The sequence below is a fragment of the Entelurus aequoreus genome, linkage group LG17, assembly GCF_033978785.1.
Source record: "Entelurus aequoreus isolate RoL-2023_Sb linkage group LG17, RoL_Eaeq_v1.1, whole genome shotgun sequence".
Taxonomy (NCBI): domain Eukaryota; kingdom Metazoa; phylum Chordata; class Actinopteri; order Syngnathiformes; family Syngnathidae; genus Entelurus; species Entelurus aequoreus.
The window spans coordinates 9,002,582-9,024,455 of record NC_084747.1 but is presented as its reverse complement, the minus strand read 5'-3'; the positions used below and the strand labels follow the sequence as shown (position 1 = coordinate 9,024,455).

General features: G+C 39.7%; 1 protein-coding gene across 2 annotated transcripts; it reads left to right on the top strand.

The window, feature by feature from the left end:
• The first annotated feature begins 5,586 nt into the window (after window positions 1-5,586).
• LOC133632269 (gastrula zinc finger protein XlCGF8.2DB-like) lies at window positions 5,587-21,725 on the top strand. Of its 2 annotated transcripts, XM_062024613.1 has the most exons (4): window positions 5,587-5,735; window positions 5,835-5,975; window positions 8,079-8,239; window positions 20,548-21,725. In XM_062024613.1, exons 3-4 carry the CDS (start codon window positions 8,155-8,157, stop codon window positions 21,543-21,545), a joined length of 1,083 nt encoding a protein of 360 aa, XP_061880597.1. In that variant the 5' UTR covers window positions 5,587-5,735; window positions 5,835-5,975; window positions 8,079-8,154; the 3' UTR covers window positions 21,546-21,725. The 2 variants fall into 2 exon arrangements, with proteins under 2 accessions (XP_061880597.1, XP_061880596.1); XM_062024612.1 differs by lacking the exons at window positions 5,587-5,735; window positions 5,835-5,975; window positions 8,079-8,239 and adding an exon at window positions 18,064-18,323.
• Window positions 21,726-21,874: the final 149 nt, after the last annotated feature.

The window sequence follows — 21,874 nt, the reverse complement described above, 5'->3', positions numbered from 1 at the left end:
ATGTGATTATCTTGTGTGATGACTGTATTATGATGATAGTATATATGATAGTATATATCTGTATCATGAATCAATTTAAGTGGACCCTGACTTAAACAAGTTGAAAAACTTATTGGGGTGTTACCATTTAGTGGTCAATTGTACGGAATATGTACTTCACTGTGCAACCTACTAATAAAAGTCTCAATCAATCAATCTAACCAACAGGAAGCAATATGTGAAGATGGGTGAAAATATGTGAACACGGCTAGCTATATCCTGTGGTGTACCGCAGGGATCAATACTGGGACCAAGATTGTTTAATCATTATATAAACGACATTTGTAAAGTTACAAAGGACTTCAAGTTAGTTTTATTTGCAGACGACACAACTGCTTTCTGTTCAGGAGAGAACACACAGAAGATAATACAAATAATAACAGAAGAAATTAACAAATTAAAAAGATGGTTTGACAAAAACAGACTATCTTTGAATCTCAGTAAAACTAAAATAATGCAATTTGGTAACAGCAGAAAAGAGCATCATACACGAATACAAATAGATGGAGTAGACATCGAAAGGGTAAAAGAAACCAGATTTTTGGGAGTATTAATAGATGATCAAATGAACTGGAAATCTCATATACAAAACATACAACATAAGGTGGCAAAAAACATTTCAATAATGAATAAAACAAAATACGTCCTGGGCCAAAAATCACTTCATATTCTCTCCTGCTCACTAGTGTTACCATATCTGAGTTATTGTGCAGAAATATGGGGAAATAACTACAAATGTGCGCTACATTCACTAACCGTGTTACAAAAAAGATCAGTTAGAATAATACATAATGTTGGATATAGAGAACATACAAACACTTTATTTATTGAGTCAAAAATATTAAAGTTCGATGATTTGGTAAAATTGCAAACAGCTAAAATGATGTACAAAGCAAACTATAACCTGCTACCAAAGAATGTACAACAATTCTTCTCCACTAAAGAGGAGAAATATAACCTTAGAGGAAAAAATAATTTAAAACATTTGTATGCACGTACAACACTTAGAACGTTTAGCATATCAGTATGTGGAATTAAATGATGGAATGGATGAAGTAAAGAAGTTAAAAATTTTACTTATATGATCCAGTTTAAGAGGTTGTTCAAAATAATAGTGCTTACAAAGTAAGTCAATACTTCCAACCTTATTGAAAATAAGATATTCCTCATCTCAGTATGTTAATAATGACTGAATTAATTAATTACATATTACAAAACTGTTGTATATACTAATTCATAGATGTTATTTTATTATATAAAAAGGTCAGTAAATGATTCTATATAATTGTAAACGCTTTGAAGTGGGAAAGGGGTAGGATTAAATAAGCTTTGCTTCTTCCTACTCCTTTTCGGGCATGATGTAAAATGAAATGATATGAAATTGTGTGATGTATTATACTGTAAGTGTGTTCATGTTCCAAATAAACTAAAAAAAAGAAAGAAAGAATGTCAGGCTGACAATCGCTCTTCCGCTTTCTCCAAACACGAGAACAAAGCAGCTCCTACTGACTTGTGATTGGTCAGACCGTGCCCATCTTAATCACATGGCTAATTTCAATATAATAAATTGTGATGTAACACAATTGAATATCTTATATGCTCAGACAGTAATGTGTTTATATAAGTTTAGATTGTGTTATGATGTTTGTAATGGGGAAAGACGTTAATGTGTCTTGTTTTCATGTTTGCATTTAAGATAGTTGACATTTAGCATGATAGCTGTTAACTGGTGATTAGTGATGTTAAGTGTCTAAGATGGTAGTTATTGATTAGCAGTGTGATGAGGGCTTTCTGCTGGTGAGTGATTAGCACTACAGTTAGAGCCACCTATCGCTAGGTAGAAATGAGCAGTTTCACCAACATTTTTATGTGAAACCATATTACTAACTGTCTGGTGTTTTACAGGATTCATGGAAGTTTATTGTCATACCAGCACACGATCAGTGGCGTGCAGTCACTAGAGGCAGGGGAGGCACGGCCTCACCTGCCATCATGGAAAGAAAAAAAATGTAAAAAGAAAGAAAAAAATAATTAAATTGTTATATGTATCCAGTGATTATACTAAAGTTGTTTTCCATTTTACTTCACCAGTTTTAGATTACTTATTTTATTATTTTCACATTTGCCGTTCAAATACTGAGAAGAGACGGTGCGGGGATCAGCAGCCAGTTGAGGCACGTCACAGAGATGAGCCTCAACATGCATACTTGCCAACCTTGAGACCTCCAATATCGGGAGGTGGGGTGGGGGGGTGGGGGCTTGGTCGGGGGTGGATAGGGGGCGTGGTTGGGGCGGGGCGTGGTTAAGAGGAGAGTATATTTACAGCTAGAATTCGCCAACTCAAGTATTTCATATATATATATATATATATATATATATATATATATATATATATATATATATATATATATATATATATATATATATATATATATATATATATATATATGTAACTGCTGTGTACCCGTCCCGCCAAGAACCCACACACAGGCTGAATTGGATGATGTGGTTCTTTACCTGTAGCTGCAATGAGTGATCAGAACGCACATACAAACAATATGTGGTTAGCACCTCTGCTGCTTTCGATGTCATTAGCAGAGAACAGGAAGTCTGCCAATAAGCTTCCGGTTTGCGGTCATATCCACAGACTTACAGGTACCAGCAGATGGCGCAATTGGACCTCTCATTGCATAACAAACCAATATACATATTTTAGCAGGAATTTCACTCAAATAATCAAAGTATTTCTTATACCCGTTACATATATATATATATATATATATATATATATATATATATATATATATATATATATATATATATATTTATTATTATTTTATTATATATATAAATAAAAGAAATACTTGAATTTTAGTGTTCATTTATTTACACCCACACAACACTCATCTACTCATTGTTGTACTTGAAAGTACAATGCTTTGTTAAGGGTTGAATTGTCCATCCTCTTTCTATTCTCTGTCACTATTTTTCTAACATGCATGCTGAACACCCTCTCTGATGATGCATTGCTGTGTGGCACAAAAGTGCTTTCATCAAATGTACGAGAGTGTGGAATCTTCCATCTCTCCCTAGCATGGCCCAAAACCGGTCAATCCTTGCTTCCTGGGGAAGATCTTCCCTGGCAAGCAATTGGTACTCCGGTACTTGTACCCGGAGGCTGGTCAGGTCCAATCGCAGCTGCGGCAGACTTTTTTTTGGGGGGGCGTGGCCTCCAGCTACGGCTGAAGACCTTGGAGATTGTCGGGAGAAAATCTCTGTCGGGAGGTTGTCGGGAGAGGCGCTGAATATCGGGATTCTCCCGCTAAAAACGGGAGGGTTGGCAAGTATGCTCAACATGGATTGTGCGCAATGACTCGGCTAACTGCTGGCCTGCTGTGCAGTGAGACCGTATTGCTATATGAATTATATTATACATTTCCATAGTTTAGTTAGCTGAGGTATATAATGTACAGTGTATTTTGTCAACAACTGTATGTGTGTAATGTATTTCTTGTGCTGAGCGATCAAACTGCTGCCAAGACACACTGTGTGAGGCTCGCAGTAACCCCGCCTCCTTGTGCCGGTTAACACTCCCGCCGCAGAATACACCCCTGACGGGAGTGCCACACCAACCAAAGACCACACCCAAACCCTCCACGTGCAAGACCGAATCCACCCAAAAAAAGTCACTTAACAAGAAGCCAAAAAGTGCAAAAACAACAATGCTCGCACCGGAGGAGCCGCGAACGACCGCAGGGACACAACATTAGGTACACCTGCAGACTGCAGCACGGATTTCATATTTCATTCATGCACAACTCCTCCAACACGAACACCACTGTTCCCGCACTTATAAGTAAAGGTAAGACCATAATAACGTTTTTTTAATTAAATGTGCTTTTTTGTGTGCTACAGTTTGTATGTGTAAAGTTAAGTTAAAGTACCAATGATCATACTTGCCAACCCTCCCGTTTTTAGCGGGAGAATCCAGATATTCAGCGCCTCTCCCGACAACCTCCCAACAGAGATTTTCTCCCGACAAACTCCCGGTATTCAGCCGGAGCTGGAGGCCACGCCCCCCAAAAAAAAGTCTGCCGCAGCCTCCGGGTACAAGTACTGGAGTACCAATTGCTTGCCAGGGAAGATCTTCCCCAGGAAGCAAGGATTGACCGGTTTTGGGCCATGCTAGGGAGAGATGGAAGATTCCACACTCTCGTGCATTTGATGAAAGCACTTTTGTGCCACACAGCAATGCATCATCAGAGAGGGTGTTCAGCATGCATGTTAGAAAAATAGTGACAGAGAATAGAAAGAGGATGGACAATTCAACCCTTAACAAAGCATTGTACTTTCAAGTACAACAATGAGTAGATGAGTGTTGTGTGTGTGTGTGTATATATGTGTAAATAAATGAACACTAAAATTCAAGTATTTCTTTTATTTATATATATAATAAAATAAAATAAAATAAAAATAAAAAATATATATATTTATATATATATATATATATATATATATATATATATATATATATATATATATATATATATATATATATATATATCTAGAATTCACTGAAAGTCAAGTATGTATATATATATATATATATATATATATATATATATATATATATATATATATATATATATATATGAAATACTTGAGTTGGTGAATTCTAGCTGTAAATATACTCTCCTCTTAACCACGCCCATAACCACGCCCCCGCCCCAACCACCCCCCCGCCCCCCGATATTGGAGGTCTCAAGGTTGGCAAGTATGCCAATGATTGTCACACACACACTAGATGTGGTGAAATCTGTCCTCTGCATTTGACCCATCACCTTGATCACCCCCTGGGAGGTGAGGGGAGCAGTGGGCAGCAGCGGCGCCGTGCCCGGGAATAATTTTTGGTGATTTAACCCCCAATTCCAACCCTTGATGCTGAGTGCCAAGCAGGGAAGAATGCTGGTATGAGCTTTTAAACATAACCCGTTAACTGCTGCCAATCAAATGGTGAATAAGATACTCTTTAGGGTTCATATGTTTGTAAATCTGACTGTGATGAAGTCAGTGCCTCACCAGCCATGAACCTCACCGCACGTCACTGCACACGATACACATGAGATGGCACACAATTTAGTAGCACTTGAACAATAGGATTGGTCCTGGTGGAGATCTACACTCTTAGTGCTTTTCTTCTTTATTCAGAGTAATCATTTGACTTTCTAAAGGTTTTTAACCAAAACAACTAAGTAGCTTGAAAAATATTTCTGTGTTTCTTGTAGTATTTAAAATGTAGGATTTTTTTTCCTCGATGTTTGCCCTTTTTCTGGTTTGAACAACAGCCATGGAAAAAGTCTGTGCACGTGCTTGTATATATATATATATATTTTTTTTATTTTCAAAGAGTAGTTGTCCATTATTTGATGTTAGATACTTTTACTAACCATTGTTTTAAAACAAGATTAAAATGCCTTTATTTTGAAAAAAAACAAAAAACTTGCTGGCTTATAGCGCATGCACAAATGTACTTGAAGCCAAGCAAAAAGATGAAGACCGCATGCTGTGGTTGTTCGGAGAATTTTCTAATTCACGATCTTAAAGTCCTATACAGGTATATGACTTCAAGATTGTGAAGGACTTCATATTCATATGCCTTCACCAGCACCTGCATTAAACATGCAGAGTTACACAAGGTAGGGACTGATCTCTGAAATATTAGTGAATAGATAGGCCCCTTGGGTATTATCAGTCATGGTTAACTGATGACTCTCTCACAATGCCCACCTCACTAGGAACGGCAGTCCCTCCTCGACTCCCTCCACCCCCCGCACCAGCAGCCCTCAACATGTGGCAGACAGAGGAGCCTGGATCCAGCCTGGCCTACAGGCCAACATGGCGAGGGGGAAGAATGGCCGACAACATTTCCTGCTCTGGTGAGCAATAACTGACAAATACCGGATGGTCATTCTGTGCCACAGATTTTGGAAAAAATTCAAAATCACAACCAATCACATATTTTTTTCAAACTTTGTCAATAACTTTTGTCATTAACTAAGGTCAATAGCTAATGTTAGGATTATGAGTAATGAGGATAAACACTGAAACATGATATATTTTATACTGCTGTTTGTCAACAGCGGCTGAGGTAATCCAGATCCTTAGCCTGCTGGAAACGATTAAACACACCCAAGACCAGCTGGTGGCGAAGGTCAACTTCCTAACCAGCAGGTTGACCAGTACCAGAAGTTAGTTGAAATGCCGGCCAATATCCAGTTTCCACTGGAACAGTTGGAGGCAGTGGAGGCATTTTTGAAGGCACCATCAAATGGCCCAGCACGACATACTTGCCAACCTTGAGACCTCCGATTTTGGGAGGTGGGGCGGGGGTGTGGTTAAGAGGGGAGGAGTATATTTACAGCTAGAATTCACTAAGTCAATATTTCATACATATATATATATATATATATATATATATATATATATATATATATATATATATATATATATATATATATATATATATATATATATATATATATATATATATATATATACACACACTACCGTTCAAAAGTTTGGGGTCACCCAAACAATTTTGTGTTTGAGCCTTCATTTCTAGGAACAAGAATAGACTGTCGAGTTTCAGATGAAAGTTCTCTTTTTCTGGCCATTTTGAGCGTTTAATCGACCCCACAAATGTGATGCTCCAGAAACTCAATCTGCTCAAAGGAAGGTCAGTTTTGTAGCTTCTGTAACGAGCTAAAGTGTTTTCAGATGTGTGAACATGATTGCACAAGGGTTTTCTAATCATCAATTAGCCTTCTGAGCCAATGAGCAAACACATTGTACCATTAGAACACTAGAGTGATAGTTGCTGGAAATGGGCCTCTATACACCTATGTAGATATTGCACCAAAAAGCAGACATTTGCAGCTAGAATAGTCATTTACCACATTAGCAATGTATAGAGTGTATTTCTTTCAAGTTAAGACTAGTTTAAAGTTATCTTCATTGAAAAGTACAGTGCTTTTCCTTCAAAAATAAGGACATTTCAATGTGACCCCAAACTTTTAAACGGTAGTGTATACATATATATATATATATATATATATATATATATATATATATATATATATATATATATATATATATATATATATATATATAAGAAATACTTGACTTTCAGTGAATTCTAGCTATATATATATATATATATATATATATATATATATATATATATATATATATATATATATATATATATATATATATATATATATATTTTATTATATGTATATACTGTATAAAGTATATATAAATAAAATAAATACTTGAATTTCAGTGTTCATTTATTTACACATTACAACATTACATTACAACATTGCAGTTTACGGCAGACGAAAACGTGACGTGTGTTGTTGTGTGTTGTTACCGCGCTGGGAAGACGTTAATGAAGCTGCCTAACAATAAACCCACATAAGAAACCAAGAACTCGCCCTCAATCATTCTACAGTTATAACGTGATTGGGCAGGCACGCTGTTTATATTGTGGGAAAGCGGACGTGAAAACAGGCTGTCCTCACTCAGCTCCGCCTGAATTTCTGGAGATTTTCTGGAGAAAATTTGTCCCGGGAGGTTTTTGGGAGAGGCGCTGAATTTCGGGAGTCTCCCGGAAAATCCGGAAGGGTTGGCAAGTATGACAGCTCGACAAAGAGTGGTGAGGTTTCTTTCTTAATATGAATGGTGCCATTAGGTTTATTGATTGTCCATGATTATGCAAATATTCTATTGAATCAGCCCTGACAACCAGGGCTGTCCTGAACCGCCTTGTCCCGGTGGTAAGATTATGTCAGTGAGCCACAATCTGCCTGGTTTGACATGGTGTGTAAAGGTAGCATAGGTCCATGAGCCAATAGAGAACAGGTTCTGTTTTTTTACATTTCTGGACGCTTTCAACAGGAACAAAAACCTTTTAAATGCAACTTAAGCTTAAAAATGTTTACCTCTTTGTTTAAATAAATGTCTTTGCCTTTTAGACTTCTTCTTTAGCCACCATTAGAGGCCAGGATGTGAAACGGGTGATCTGGAACATCCTGGGCAGGATCTTCACAGATGAGGTTTCACATCAGATCAATTGGAAGGGTGTCAACAACAAAAAGGCCTTTCAGCAGGATGGCAACAAAGACCTTGCTTTCCAGTAAGTATATCATTCAAAGTAATATTACATACTGTACGTTCAAAGTCAATAGTGGGGGCAGCCTTAAAAATCGTAGCAACCATCATACCTGTAGCTGCTCCCAAATGTATTCTTTTGGTCAGATTAACGTAACGCTTCAACCGATGTTTGTCGACTTCCTTTATTGCGTTTCTTTGCATGTTCAACACCCTCAAACACCGTAAAAAAACTGAAATAAAGTAAAACAAAATCACATGAGCATCTGCCATTATATGACAAACATGAAACAAATCATTACAACCAAACATACCGTGTGAGCCTTCCAACCAGGAATTTAGGAGTTGCTGTTACATTTCGCTACTATTCGCTGCTCTAGCACACCTGCAGCTTAGCCCCAGAGGCTTGTATGACCACCTTTAACGCTAATTAGGCTGATCACATGACAAACTTCAATTAAATGCAGCGCAACAGTGGAACCGGTAGGGGTCAGTATCTCTGCCACCTTTCTTCACCAATCTCAAGTGAAATTAAAGGCCTACTGAAAGCCACTACTACCGACCACGCAGTCTAATAGTTTATATATCAATGATGAAATCTTAACATTGCAACACATGCCAATACGGCCGGGTTAACTTATAAAGAGCAATTTTAAATTTCCCGCTAAACTTCCGGTTGAAAACGTCTATGTATGATGACGTATGCGCGTGACGTAGCCAGTGAAACAGAGGTATGGCTCCCCCATTGAAGCCAATACAAAATAGCTCTGTTTTCATCTCATTATTCCACAGTATTCTGGACATCTGTGTTGGTGAATCTGTTGCAATTTGTTCATTGCATTATGGAGAAAGAAGCTGAGCAACCAATAATTTGTTAAAAGGACTAGTTGGTACAATCCCTGGGGACTCTGCATGGCAGGGGCGTCCTCCTCCCTGAGCCAGGCTTGCACCTGACCGCATACCTAAGTGAGGCTAGGTGACACTGCTGGGAGGCTTTTCCACCATTGGGACACATCTTCAGTTGTGTGCCCCAGCGTCACGGGGTGTTTCGGCCCGGCTTACCACAAGACACCCTCTGCTGAGGAAGGGCCCACCCCAGGGTGATCAAATCCCTGGGTGTGTGTGTCCCATTAGGTGTTAGCCTTAGCAGCCCAGCTGGTGTCACTCCTCCTCAACCACAACCAATGGCTCGTCCTCTCTGCTGTGTTGGCCAGCTCTTTAATGGCCTGTCTGTGAGCCTGCCCCCTGACTCCAACCTCCCTAAGGAGCTTAAAGGCGGTGCCTTTAAAAGAAGAAAGTTGTCGGTGCGAAGCGTAGTATTTTGCGAGGGAAGTCAGCAACACAACACAGCCGGTGTTTCATTGTTTACATTCCCGAAAGATGCAGTCAAGATCGAAGAACTCGGACAACAGAGACTCTCACCAGGAGGACTTTGACTTCGATACACAGACGCCTGTAGAGAACTGGGACAACACAGACTCTTACCAGGGTTACTTTGATTTGGATACACAGACGCAGACGTGCTACCGTGAGTACGCAGCTGCGCTTCCAAACATTTGATCGCTTGCCCGTACGTGCGTGTCACGTACGTAACTTTGGTTAAATATAGGGATGTCCGATAAATGCGTTAAAATGTAATATCGGAAATTATCGGTATCGTTTTTTTTATTATCTGTATCGTTTTTTTTGTTTTTTTTTTAATTAAATCAACATAAAAAACACAAGATACACTTACAATTAGTGCACCAACCCAAAAAACCTCCCTCCCCCCATTTATTTCTGTTATCAATATTCTGGTTCCTACATTATATATCAATATATATCAATACAGTCTGCAAGGGATACAGTCCGTAAGCACACATGATTGTGCGTGCTGCTGGTCCACTAATAGTACTAACCTTTAACAGTTAATTTTACTTATTTTCATTAATTACTAGTTTCTATGTAACTGTTTTTATATTGTTTTACTTTCTTTTTTATTCAAGAAAATGTTAATTTAGTTATCTTATTTTATTTTATTTTTTTAAAAAGTACCTTATCTTCACCATATCTTCTCCACAGGTTGTCCAAATTAGGCATAATAATGTGTTAATTCCACGACTGTATATATCGGTTGATATCGGTATCGGTTGATATCGGTATTGGTAATTAAAGAGTTGGACAATATCGGAATATCGGATATCGGCAAAAAGCCATTATCGGACATCCCTAGTTAAATATATAAGCTTTATGAACCTTGGGTTAGGTGAACGGTCTTTTGGGCTGAGTGATTGTGTGTGTTGATCAGGTGTTTGAATTGTATTGGCGGGTTATATGGACGGGAGCTAGGAGCTAGCAAAACAAACACCTAGGTGTTTGTTATGCGGGATTAATTTGTGGCATATTAAATATAAGCCTGGTTGTGTTGTGGCTAATAGAGTATATATATGTCTTGTGTTTATTTACTGTTTTAGTCATTCCCAGCTGAATATCAGGTCACCCCCGCCTCTCACAGCATCTTCCCTATCTGAATAGCTTCAACTCCCCACTAGTCCTTCACTTGCACTTTCCTCATCCACAAATCTTTCATCCTCGCTCAAATTAATGGGGAAATCGTCGCTTTCTCGGTCCGAATCGCTCTCACTTCTGGCCGACATCACTCTAAACAATAGAGAACTTTGCAGAAATGTTCAACTGACTACGTCACGCTACTTCCGGTAGGGGGAAGCCTTTTTTTTATCAGATACCAAAAGTTGCAATCTTTATCATCGTTGTTCTATACTAAATCCTTTCAGCAAAAATATGGCAATATCGCGAAATGATCAAGTATGACACATAGAATAGATCTGCTATCCCTGTTTCAATAAAAAAAAATTCATTTCATTAGGCCTTTAAAGAAAAGAAAGAAAAAGGCGCATGCATGTCTTCAGCGACAGCGACAATACCAATATGACCGTGTAGCCTTTTTTAGACTGCAGGCTACTATACTAGACTTGCCTACTACAACATACTTTTAAAGGCCTACTGAAATGAAATGTTTTTATTTAAACGGGGATAGCAGATCCATTCTATGTGTCATACTTGATCATTTCACAATATTGCCATTATTTTGCTGAAAGGATTTAGTATAGAACAACGACGATAAAGTTTGCAACTATTGGTCTCTGATAAAAAAAAAGCCTTGCCCCTACCGGAAGTAGCGTGACGTAGTCGAATGTTCGCTTCCTCATATTTTCCTATTGTTTTCAACGCAGCTAGAGCGATTCGGACCGAGAAAGCGACGATTACCCCATTAATTTGAGCGAGGATGAAAGATTCGTGGATGAGGAACGTTAGAGTGACGGACTAGAATGCAGTGCAAACATATCTTTTTTCGTTCTGACCGTAACTTAGGTACAAGCTGGCTCATTGGATTCCACACTTTCTCCTTTTTCTATTGTGGATCACGGATTTGTATTTTACACCACCTCGGATACTATATCCTCTTGAAAATGAGAGTCGAGAACGCGAAATGGACATTCACAGTGACTTTTATCTCCACGACAATACATCGGTGAAGCACTTTAGCTACGAACTAACATGATAGCATCATGCTTAACTGCATATAGAAACAAAAGAAATAAACCCCTGACTGGAAGGATAGATAGAAAATCAACAATACTATTAAACCATGGACATGTAACTACACGGTTAATGCTTTCCAGGCTGGCGAAGGTTAACAATGCTGTTGCTAACGACGCCATTGAAGCTAACTTAGCATCCGGACATCACAGAGCTATGCTAAAAACATTAGCTATCCACCTACGCCAGCCAGCCCTCATCTGCTCATCAACACCCGTGCTCACCTGCGTTCCAGCGATCGACGGTGCGACGAAGGACTTCACCCGATCACAGATGCGGTCGGCGAGACGGAGGAAGTTAAGGTGAGTTCGGCGGCTAGCGCGTCTGCTATCCATCTCGGTCTTCCTGGTTGTGTTGCTGTAGTCCGCTGCTAATACACCGATCCCACCTACAACTTTTTTCTTTGCAGTCTCCATTGTTCATTAAACAAATTGCAAAAGATTCACCAACACAGATGTCCACAATACTGTGGAATTATGAAATGAAAACAGAGCTTTTTTGTATTGGATTCAATGGGTCCGAATACTTCCGTATCAACCGTTAACGTCACGCGCATACGTCATCATACATAGACGTTTTCAAGCGGAAGTTTAGCAGGAAATTTAAAATGGCACTTTATAAGTTAACCCGGCCGTATTGGCATGTGTTGCAATGTTAAGATTTCATCATTGATATATAAACTATCAGACTGCGTGGTCGCTAGTAGTGGCTTTCAGTAGGCCTTTAAGTTCGTACAAATATAATAAGAAAACAATGTCAACTTCCCAAAGTTGGGTTATGGATATTTATTTACGCGCCACCAACTTCCAGCAAATCACCAACGGAGATAAAGACGAAAGATGAAGGTGAGTGACTTGAAGTTTTGTCATTTGAAAGCTATTTGAATTTCAAGCCCTTAAAGTCGAAATTAGCCGACCTTGTTGAAGAATGTAAAGAAAGAGCCGCCATGATTGTTAGCTTGAAGAAGGCAGTGGAGTTCACATCAGAGGAGAATGAAAGAATGCAAAAGTCAAATGAAGAAAGTGGAAGAGCAAAACAATCGCTTGTGTAAAGAAAATAATGATGTGAAAGAAGAGATGTTGGGGAAGAGTAAGAGATGTGCAGAGAAGACTGGACCACATGTCTACATCAACGTGCAGAGGATTGGAGGTCATAAAGAACAAGAATAATTTCATTACTGTCAACTTTTGATTGGGAAGTTCTCCACAAGTGTCACAGCTCATAAAGTCGAAGAAAGTTACCAAAGCAAGTTTAAATCATTTGCATTTAACATCTAAAAAAATATTTGTATTTTTGAGGTTGAGAGAGAATGGACAACTTGTTTTCTACTAAATGATTGGTCAAAAGCCCTTCACGTGACTACAAGGCGACACTGCACTTCCTCATTGGACATTTATTTTCATTGAAGAGTGTTTTGCCTTTTTAACATGCTCCACTCGCCAAAATAAATAGTTATTTAGCTATAATCTGGTGCAGAACATATCTGTGTGGAGGGGGGCGTGGAAGGGAGTGTGTATGGCATGGCTTCGAAGCCCAGCTGGCAGGTGAGTAGATTGCCCAGCTGGGGCGGGTTATCTAATCACCTGTCTCCTTTATTGGCAGCGTCCGAGGCCATGAGGGGGAAGCGCTGATGAGAGCACACAAAACCCCACGCGAGCGAGAAGGAGGCCGCTGGCGACACAGCCCTGAACAATAAAACATAAAAATAAAGACTTGTACTTCGGGCTCACTGAGATTTTGTCGGTCCCAGGAGAACCCACCCTGCAAGGAGTCGTTCAAAATCTGTTTTTAAGCTTAAAGGCCTACTGAAAGCTACTACTACCGACCACGCAGTCTGATAGTTTATATATCAATGATGAAATCTTAACATTGCAACACATGCCAATACGGCCGGGTTAACTTATAAAGTGACATTTAAAATTTCCCGGGAAATATCCGGCTGAAACATTGCGGTATGATGACGTATGCGCGTGACGAAGTCAGAGTAACGGAAGTTATGGTACCCCGCAGAATCCTATACAAAAAGCTCTGTTTTCATTTCATAATTCCACAGTATTCTGGACATCTTTTGCAATTTGTTTAATGAACAATGAAGGCTGCAAAGAAGACAGTTGTAGGTGGGATCGGTGTATTAGCAGCGGACTACAGCAACACAACCAGGAGGACTTTGTTGGAGAGCAGACGCGCTAGCCGCCGACCTCACCTTGACTTCCTACGTCTCCGGGCCGCCAAACGCATCGGGTGAAGTCCTTCGTCCTTCTGCCGATCGCTGGAACGCAGGTGAGCACGGGTGTTGATGAGCAGATGAGGGCTGGCTGGCGTAGGTGGAGAGCTAATGTTTTTAGCATAGCTCTGTGCGGTCCGGTTGCTAAGTTGCTAAGTTAGCTTCAATGGTAAAAGTAGGCCTTTAATGTCTCTGTGTATTCAAATAAATACTCAACTAAAAAAAAATGATGTTAGTAGCATTTGTATCGCATCGCAGAAAATGATGGAAAATACAAATTAGCCGGGAAAGCTCGAGTGACAATGGATGACAACATTTTCTTGTGCGAGGTAAGCAAGCAGACATACACGTGGGACACGTGGTGCATCTCACTCTCACTGGAATGTTTCAATTTTGCCTGTCAAAACTTTGCTTCAAAATTGCACCTGATGGGACACTCAAAATATAAATGATAAAAAAGAACATTCTGGAAAAACATACTGGAGGAATTTGGATAAAAGTGGGGGACAAAAATAGAATGTGTGAATGATTTTGAGGCCCAGTTCTTTAAGTTTTTATCATTTTTTTTCAATTTTTTTATTTATTTATCTCCTTCATTTATGTGCATCTTTGATCGTTAGACAATTAAACTTCAGAAACTACACACACATTTACACACCAATGCCTGAGAAGGAGCAGGATGAAGAAAAATCTTATATTTTCCTGCCCCCTTCAACATAATACATAGTCTTATTCAATACATACAAACCAAACAAATATATCCAAATATAATGAAAACAAACAAAAAACACACGAAAAAAACACAACAAGTGCAAAACTTCATGATGTACAAACCGAACAAAAAAAGTAATATACACCTCACGGGATGATACAAAACAAATACAAAACCAGACAAAAAATAAATAAAATAATAAATATAAAGCAAAATGTAAACACTTATGGCTGTTCATATATGATCTTATTGTTCTGTCTTTATATATTTTTTTCAATTGGAATATATTTCTACAATCTTTTATCTCATTGTAAAGAGAATTCCATAGTTGAACCCCCACCACTGATATACACATTTGTTTTAAAGTTGTCCTTGAATACTGATGTTGGAAATGACCTTTTCTTCTATGCTCTTCATTCTCACAAGGGATGACAAACATTTTTTGTAAATTTGCTGGTAATGTTTTACTTTTAGCCTTAAACATGACACATCATGTTTGTAACTTTACTAGCTCCTGTAGTTTCAATAAAGCAGAATTAATAAATAGTATGTTAGTGTGTTGTAGATCATCTGCTTTATGAATAATCCTTATAGCTCTTTTCTGTAGTTGATACAATGCCTTTATGTTACTCTTATATGTGTTCCCCCACACTTTATGTTACTCTTATATGTGTTCCCCCACACTTTATGTTACTCTTATATGTGTTCCCCCACACTTTATGTTACTCTTATATGTGTTCCCCCACACTTTGTTACTCTTATATGTGTTCCCCCACACTTCCACACAGTAGCTGATATATGGCAATATAAGTGCACAATACAATATACGCATTGCCCTATAATCGAACACATATTTGACCTTGTTTAATATAAAAATACTCTTAGACATCTTTTTCCGTACATGTGTAATATGAGATTTCCATGTCAGACCGTCATCCAGTATCACTCCTAAAAATCTAAGTTCAGAAACCCTGTTATGGGGCTAGGGCCGACATCCGGGCAACTGAGCTACATACGGGTTCTTCGAGCCATAGCAACCAGACTGGCGTTGAAAACAAACCGTTGCCATTACTCTTTAACCTGTCGACCTTCGCTGGTTAAACCCGTCATTCTGCCTCCAAAATGCCGAAAAACGGTGTTGTTTTTGGTTGTGCTAACCACAACTGGAAACAGGGAAAACAAAGGTTGTATTTTGTTTTGCCAAAGCGTGATAAAAGCCCACAGAGACGAGACAAATGGCTCGCAGCTTTACACCGGGAAAACGAGGACGGTTCTCACTGGAGTCCCCCAAAGTCCCGGGTCGTGTGTTCGGATCACTTCGTTTCTGGTAAATATAAGGAACAAAAATCCACCTTCTTAACCACAACTTGGCTATACCGTCCGTGCTAATGTTGTACTTGTTGAATTTGTACCTTATAACGTTCGACAGCTGAAGTTGTTGTTGTACAAAAATAACATGCGGTATATACTATATAGTCTATAACCTGTATAGGCTATTTTCGAAAACCGGTTTCGTTTAAATTTGAATCGGCTTCCTATAGATATGAAATAATATACCTGGTGCGCTTGTGAGGTAGACATATAGATTTCCAAATTCCACGTCCGACCATTGTGTCGCATTATCAGTCCACGCATCTGCTGGAAGGCGGTAAGGGCAGTCGTTTAATCCAACTACAGAACATTTTAACTCGTATCTTAACCTAGCCTCACTGGAAAGACTATTTACATAATCATACGCCATTTAGAACAGTTTAAAATGCCGTGAAACCTCGTTAAATGCCTTTTCTGTCAATGCTGTGTTCGCTGTGAGCTGGTTTGTTTTCAACGAATTCAATATGGCGACCGGCTGCTAGGGGATTGGTAGGCGGAAGTGACGTAGGTGCGCCCTCGCCCATTAAGTTTATTCCTATGGGTGAGGGCGGACCTACGTCACTTCCGCCTACCAATCCCCTAGCAACCGGGAATTCGTTGAAAACAAAGCAGCTCACAGCGAACACAGCATTGACAGAAAAAGCATTTAACGAGCGTTGTGGCTTGGAAGTCGGCGTTAAATCCTTCATTTACGCATTTTTACTTATTCGCATATCGTGTGAAAAAACGAAAATGTATTATTTGCGTCAGACTCGTCTCAGTGGACTTTAAAGCTTCTCAGGCTTAGCTTAGCTTGCTAGTTAGCTTAGCCTGCGCGCTACTAAGAAAGAGACGCGGAAGTTAACAACAACAAGATCAAGTGTTAGTGTATAAAATATTGAGAGATTTGAGGGCTACATGTATTGAATGGCAACATGACAATTATAGGGTTTATTGGTTTTTAAAAACCTATTTGTTTTTCGAAAATAGCTAGCTAGGCTATAGACTATATAGTATATTACTTACTTAACTTAATCCTCTTCTTCCCGGATGGGAAATAAGGCTTCGACGACTCGACACCATTCATCTCGCTGCTGTGCTCGTCTCTGTGCCTCGCCCCATGTAAGCTTCATCTCTTTCAGCTCCCCTTCAACTGTTCTTCGCCAGGTGTTCTTTGGCCGCCATGGCTTACGTTTTCCCGGTGGTGTCCATCTTAACGCTGCCTTTGGTATCCTCTCGTTGTCCGGTTTTCGAAAATAGCTAGCTAGACTATAGACTATATAGTATATACCGCATGTTATTTTTGTACAACAACAACTTCAGCTGTCGAACGTTATAAGGTACAAATTCAACAAGTACAACATTAGCACGGACGGTATAGCCAAGTTGTCGTTAAGAAGGTGGATTTTTGTTCCTTATATTTACCAGAAATGGAGTGATCTGAACACACGACCCGGGACTTTGGGGGACTCCAGTGAGAACCGTCCTCGTTTTCCCGGTGTAAAGCTGCGAGCCATTTGTCTCGTCTCTGTGGGCTTTTATCACGCTTTGGCAGAACAAAATACAACCTTTGTTTTCCCTGTTTCCAGTTGTGGTTAGCACAACCAAAAACAACACCGTTTTTCGGCATTTTGGAGGCAGAATGACGGGTTTAACCAGCGTAGGTCGACAGGTTAAAGAGTAATGGCAACGGTTTGTTTTCAACGCCAGTCTGGTTGCTATGGCTCGAAGAACCCGTATGTAGCTCAGTTGCCCGGATGTCGGCCCTCACCCATAATGTCAAATCTATCATGCTCGGTCAAAAATATTTCAAAATTAATATTAAGGAAGTAATTTCTCCAGCCTGCAACCCTTTGGTGGACAAGTTTTCCCTCTACGCGACGTTAAAGAAAAGTACAGTATATTATATTTAGAATAAAAACTGCCGTAAAGTAGCGGCTGATTTTTCGCGCATGCGCAAAGATCAAGACCAAGATGGCGGACTGAGCGACTATGACTGTTACTTTCGTAACAAATACCTCAAATGTTTGTCTTTTCGATGTTCCGTCCAACGGAAGTTGAGTTTGGAGCGATGGAAGTGTTACCGGAAGTGAAGATTGAAGACGTGATAGAAGATGGACGACTACTGCTATGCTAAGATGGAGACGTCATGTAAAAAAGAAAGTGAAAGAGAATCTTCCAGCAAATCACCAACGGAGATAAAGACGAAAAGTGCAGATACATGTGAGTGAGTTGAAGTTTCCAACAACGTGATTTAAAATCCCCGAAAAGAGCCTCGTTGATAAATTAGCTGACCTTGTTGAAGAATGTAAAGCCATGATTGTTAGCTTGAAGAAGGCAGTGGAGTTCACATCAGAGGAGATGAAAGAATGCAAAAGTCAAATGAAAAAAGTGGAAGAGCAAAACAAGCGCTTCCCATGTTCTGTCCTTTCTAATCCATTTTCTACCGCTTGTTACTATAAGTGTCTCCTAGTCGCTCAGACAAATCATATTGTCTAAAGATGAATTTTTCCATCGATAACGTGACCCAATGCGGCCCCCGAGTCAAAAGGTTTGGGGACCCCTGATTTACACTTTAATCAGCTCTAATAATAAAACTAAATATTATATCATCATACATTTCAAAACAATGTTTTTGTTCATCCAGCCATCCATTTTCTACTGCTTTTCTTCCCTTTTGGGGTCGCGGGGGGGAGGGGGGGTGCTGGAGCCTATCTCAATAAAGATAAATACTTAAATAACTGCTTGACTTATAATTTCAATCCAACATGCAAACATTTTACAGTAAGATTTTTTTTTTACAGTAAAATCCACCTTCATACCGTTATTCAATATAGAGTAATACACTACAAAAACACAACAACCGTAGATGTTACAGTATAAAAAACTAGCATGGAAAAAATAGTGGTACCGTTTTTTCATTCCATTTAATTTAATTCCATTGATTGATTGATTTATTTTATATGCTTTAAAAAAAAAAAAGAAGCAAATATTACGGTAAAATTGTGGCGACTGAGCTGCCAGTTTTTAACAGATTTTGTTTTGTACAGCGTATGTAAAAAAAGACATAACAATCTAATACATAGACAATTATACACATTTTATATTTTCATACTGTATTTTATTCACTGTTAAAAGCGGCCCTCTGAGGGCAACCATAACTGCGATGTGGCCCTCAATGAAAACCAGTTCGACGCGCCAGCTCTAGAGTCTAGAGAAAAGCGCCATGTAACTAAAATTCCCTTCACACGGCTTAGTTAATGCAGATTTGGAAGTGTCCCGTGCGTTGTCATGCGGTTGCAATGTTATCTCCGTCATCTTCTGGAATGTTCCAGCTCTTCAAAGGAGTTTCACTTCATCGTTGGGAATGGTTAACCTGCAAAGCTCCAGCAACAACATCAGTGTCAACGATTGATATTAGTCTTAGATTGTCCTTGAAAACTCTCCCGCCCAAATCATGGACCCAGATGCAGATGAAAATGTTGTGTTTCCATACTGTTGTGGTTCTTCAATTGCCCCCTTGGATGTGTGTCCTTCTTCTTTAAGGTGTAAGGGTCTATGCGGTCATTTTTGGATGTTTTCTGGCATGAACATTTTGTTCTAAACCAGGGGTGCCCACACGTCTCTGTCAGGTTCAAGCACCGAACTATCTATTAAACAGGACAAGAAGCAAGGAATCAAACAGAGACAGGATTCAATTGAGCTCATGCGGAGAGCGCGTGGAACTGCACCCTCGTACAGTGTCACCCCACGCGCTGAGGGAAAAAGTTCCCGCGCCTCCCCATTTATTTGGGCATTCTCCGATTACATAGCTGAAGCTTCTTCTAAGGGGAGGGATCACATTATGCAGCAGCCTGGCACTGATTCATAAACAGTTAAAAGAAAATGTGCTTGGAGCAGTGTCAGGTTTGCCCCTTCTCTGCTCGTCCGCCTTATCTTCTTGGAGACTTCGGGTCCTGATACGGCCCCTCCCGTGGCGGTCCAGATCTGAAAAACAGGCACTTCTGCGGCGAGGCGTATTCCATGGCACACAGTGGAGATTTACAAGCTGTCCGCTTTTGCGTGATAAGAACAAGGACAGCTTTTTGAGCACAAGTGGATAGTAACCAGGGCCAGCTGAACTGCAAGCAAACAAGTTGTGTGATAACTTATGTACAATTATTCTGACAGTCTCTCTTGTTCAGTGGCCATGTTGGAATGTTTGCCCTCAACCTGAAACCCGGAAGTGCCTCAATAGTTCACGTGATTGCAACCCAGTAATTGTTTATTGACTTACTTAAGTCAAGGAGAGAATTCTGCGTTTTTCCCTTAAGTGCATGGGAGAAAAGGGCCATAAAAGAAACACTACACACACATACAGTACGTAGAATAAAGTAGTGAGTTCATGAGAAACCTTTCATGGATCATGTCGGAGTTAAAGTGTGATTGTGTGGTTTCTGTCCTGCAGACGTCCAGCAGCTGATCGGTCATCCAGAAGAACTTCCCTTTCAGCCCACTTTGAAGCAGGAGGATCCGCAGCCCCCTCACATTAAAGATGAAGAAGAGGATACAGAGTCCCCCCACTTTAAAGAGGAAGAGGAGGAACTCTGCATCACTCCGGAGGGGGAGTGTCTTCAAGGGCCGCAGCAAGCTGGTTTCCCTGGGTTCCCACTGACTGTTGTCTCTGTGAAGACTGAAGATGATGAAGAGAAACCACAAGTAGACAACCTCTTAGCGCCACTATCAGATAGTGAGGCTGAAGACGAGGTTGAAGAACCTTTGAGAAGCGATACAGACTGTGATGGTGATATGAGGACTCACGCTGACAACAAACACTCTAAATGCTCTAAAAAGAAGAGAGGTAAAAATTGTTTCAGCTGCTCAGTTTGTGCTAAAAGCTTTTCTAAAAAGTCCAATTTCAGTCGACACAGGAGAACGCACACAGGCGAGAAACCATTTATTTGTCCCGTTTGTGGTAAAAGCTTTTCTCAAAAGAGCCATTTGTCTGAACACACCAAAACACACACAGGGGAAAAAATATTTAATTGTTCATTTTGCGACAGAGGTTTCTCGCAAAACAGCAATTTGACCAAACACATGAGAACGCACACGGGAGAAAAACCTTTCAATTGTTCAGATTGCGGTAAAAGCTTTTCCAAAAAGAGCAATTTGACTGAACACATGAAAATACACAAGGAAGAAAAACCTTTCTATTGTTTGTATTGTGGCAAAAGCTTTTCGAAGAAGGGAAATTTGACCGAACACATGAAAATACACACAGGAGAAAAAACATTCCATTGTTCAGTTTGCGATAGAAACTTTTCTCAAAAAAAGGTTTTGACCGAACACATGAGGACGCACACAGGAGAGAAACCATTCAATTGTTCAGTTTGCGATAAAAGCTTTTCACAGAAAAGCACTTTGACCAAACATAGCAGAACACACACACAGAATGAAACACCTTAAATGTGTGGCCTGCAGGGGGCAGCGGTGTTCGTGCCTGCAGAGTTAGAGCCAGAACAAGTTAGAACAAGTGACTGAGGAAGCGTTGCAGTGGTTTGCTTTTTGCTTTTGCCTCGCTCGCGTCTGTATGCCACACAACTGTTTTTCTGGATGCAAATAAAAGTCTGACTTGTTCATAGTCATCCTGCCTGCTTCCTGTCCAGACAGCTTCACAATAAAATTGCTGTTCGACACCCTAAACTGCTGCATCAACAAGTCAATGACACGGCAGGAAACTATATATATGTCACATATTATTGGCTTGCTTACGGTGTTATACACATTCTTTGCAA

Coding starts and splice junctions, on each gene's coding strand:
- LOC133632269 (XM_062024612.1), top strand. CDS start 18,215: ATGGACGACTACTGCTATGCTAAGATGGAGACGTCATGTAAAAAAGAA. Junction 18,324..20,547: donor GACGAAAAGTGCAGATACAT/GTGAGTGAGTTG, acceptor TCTGTCCTGCAG/ACGTCCAGCAGCTGATCGGT.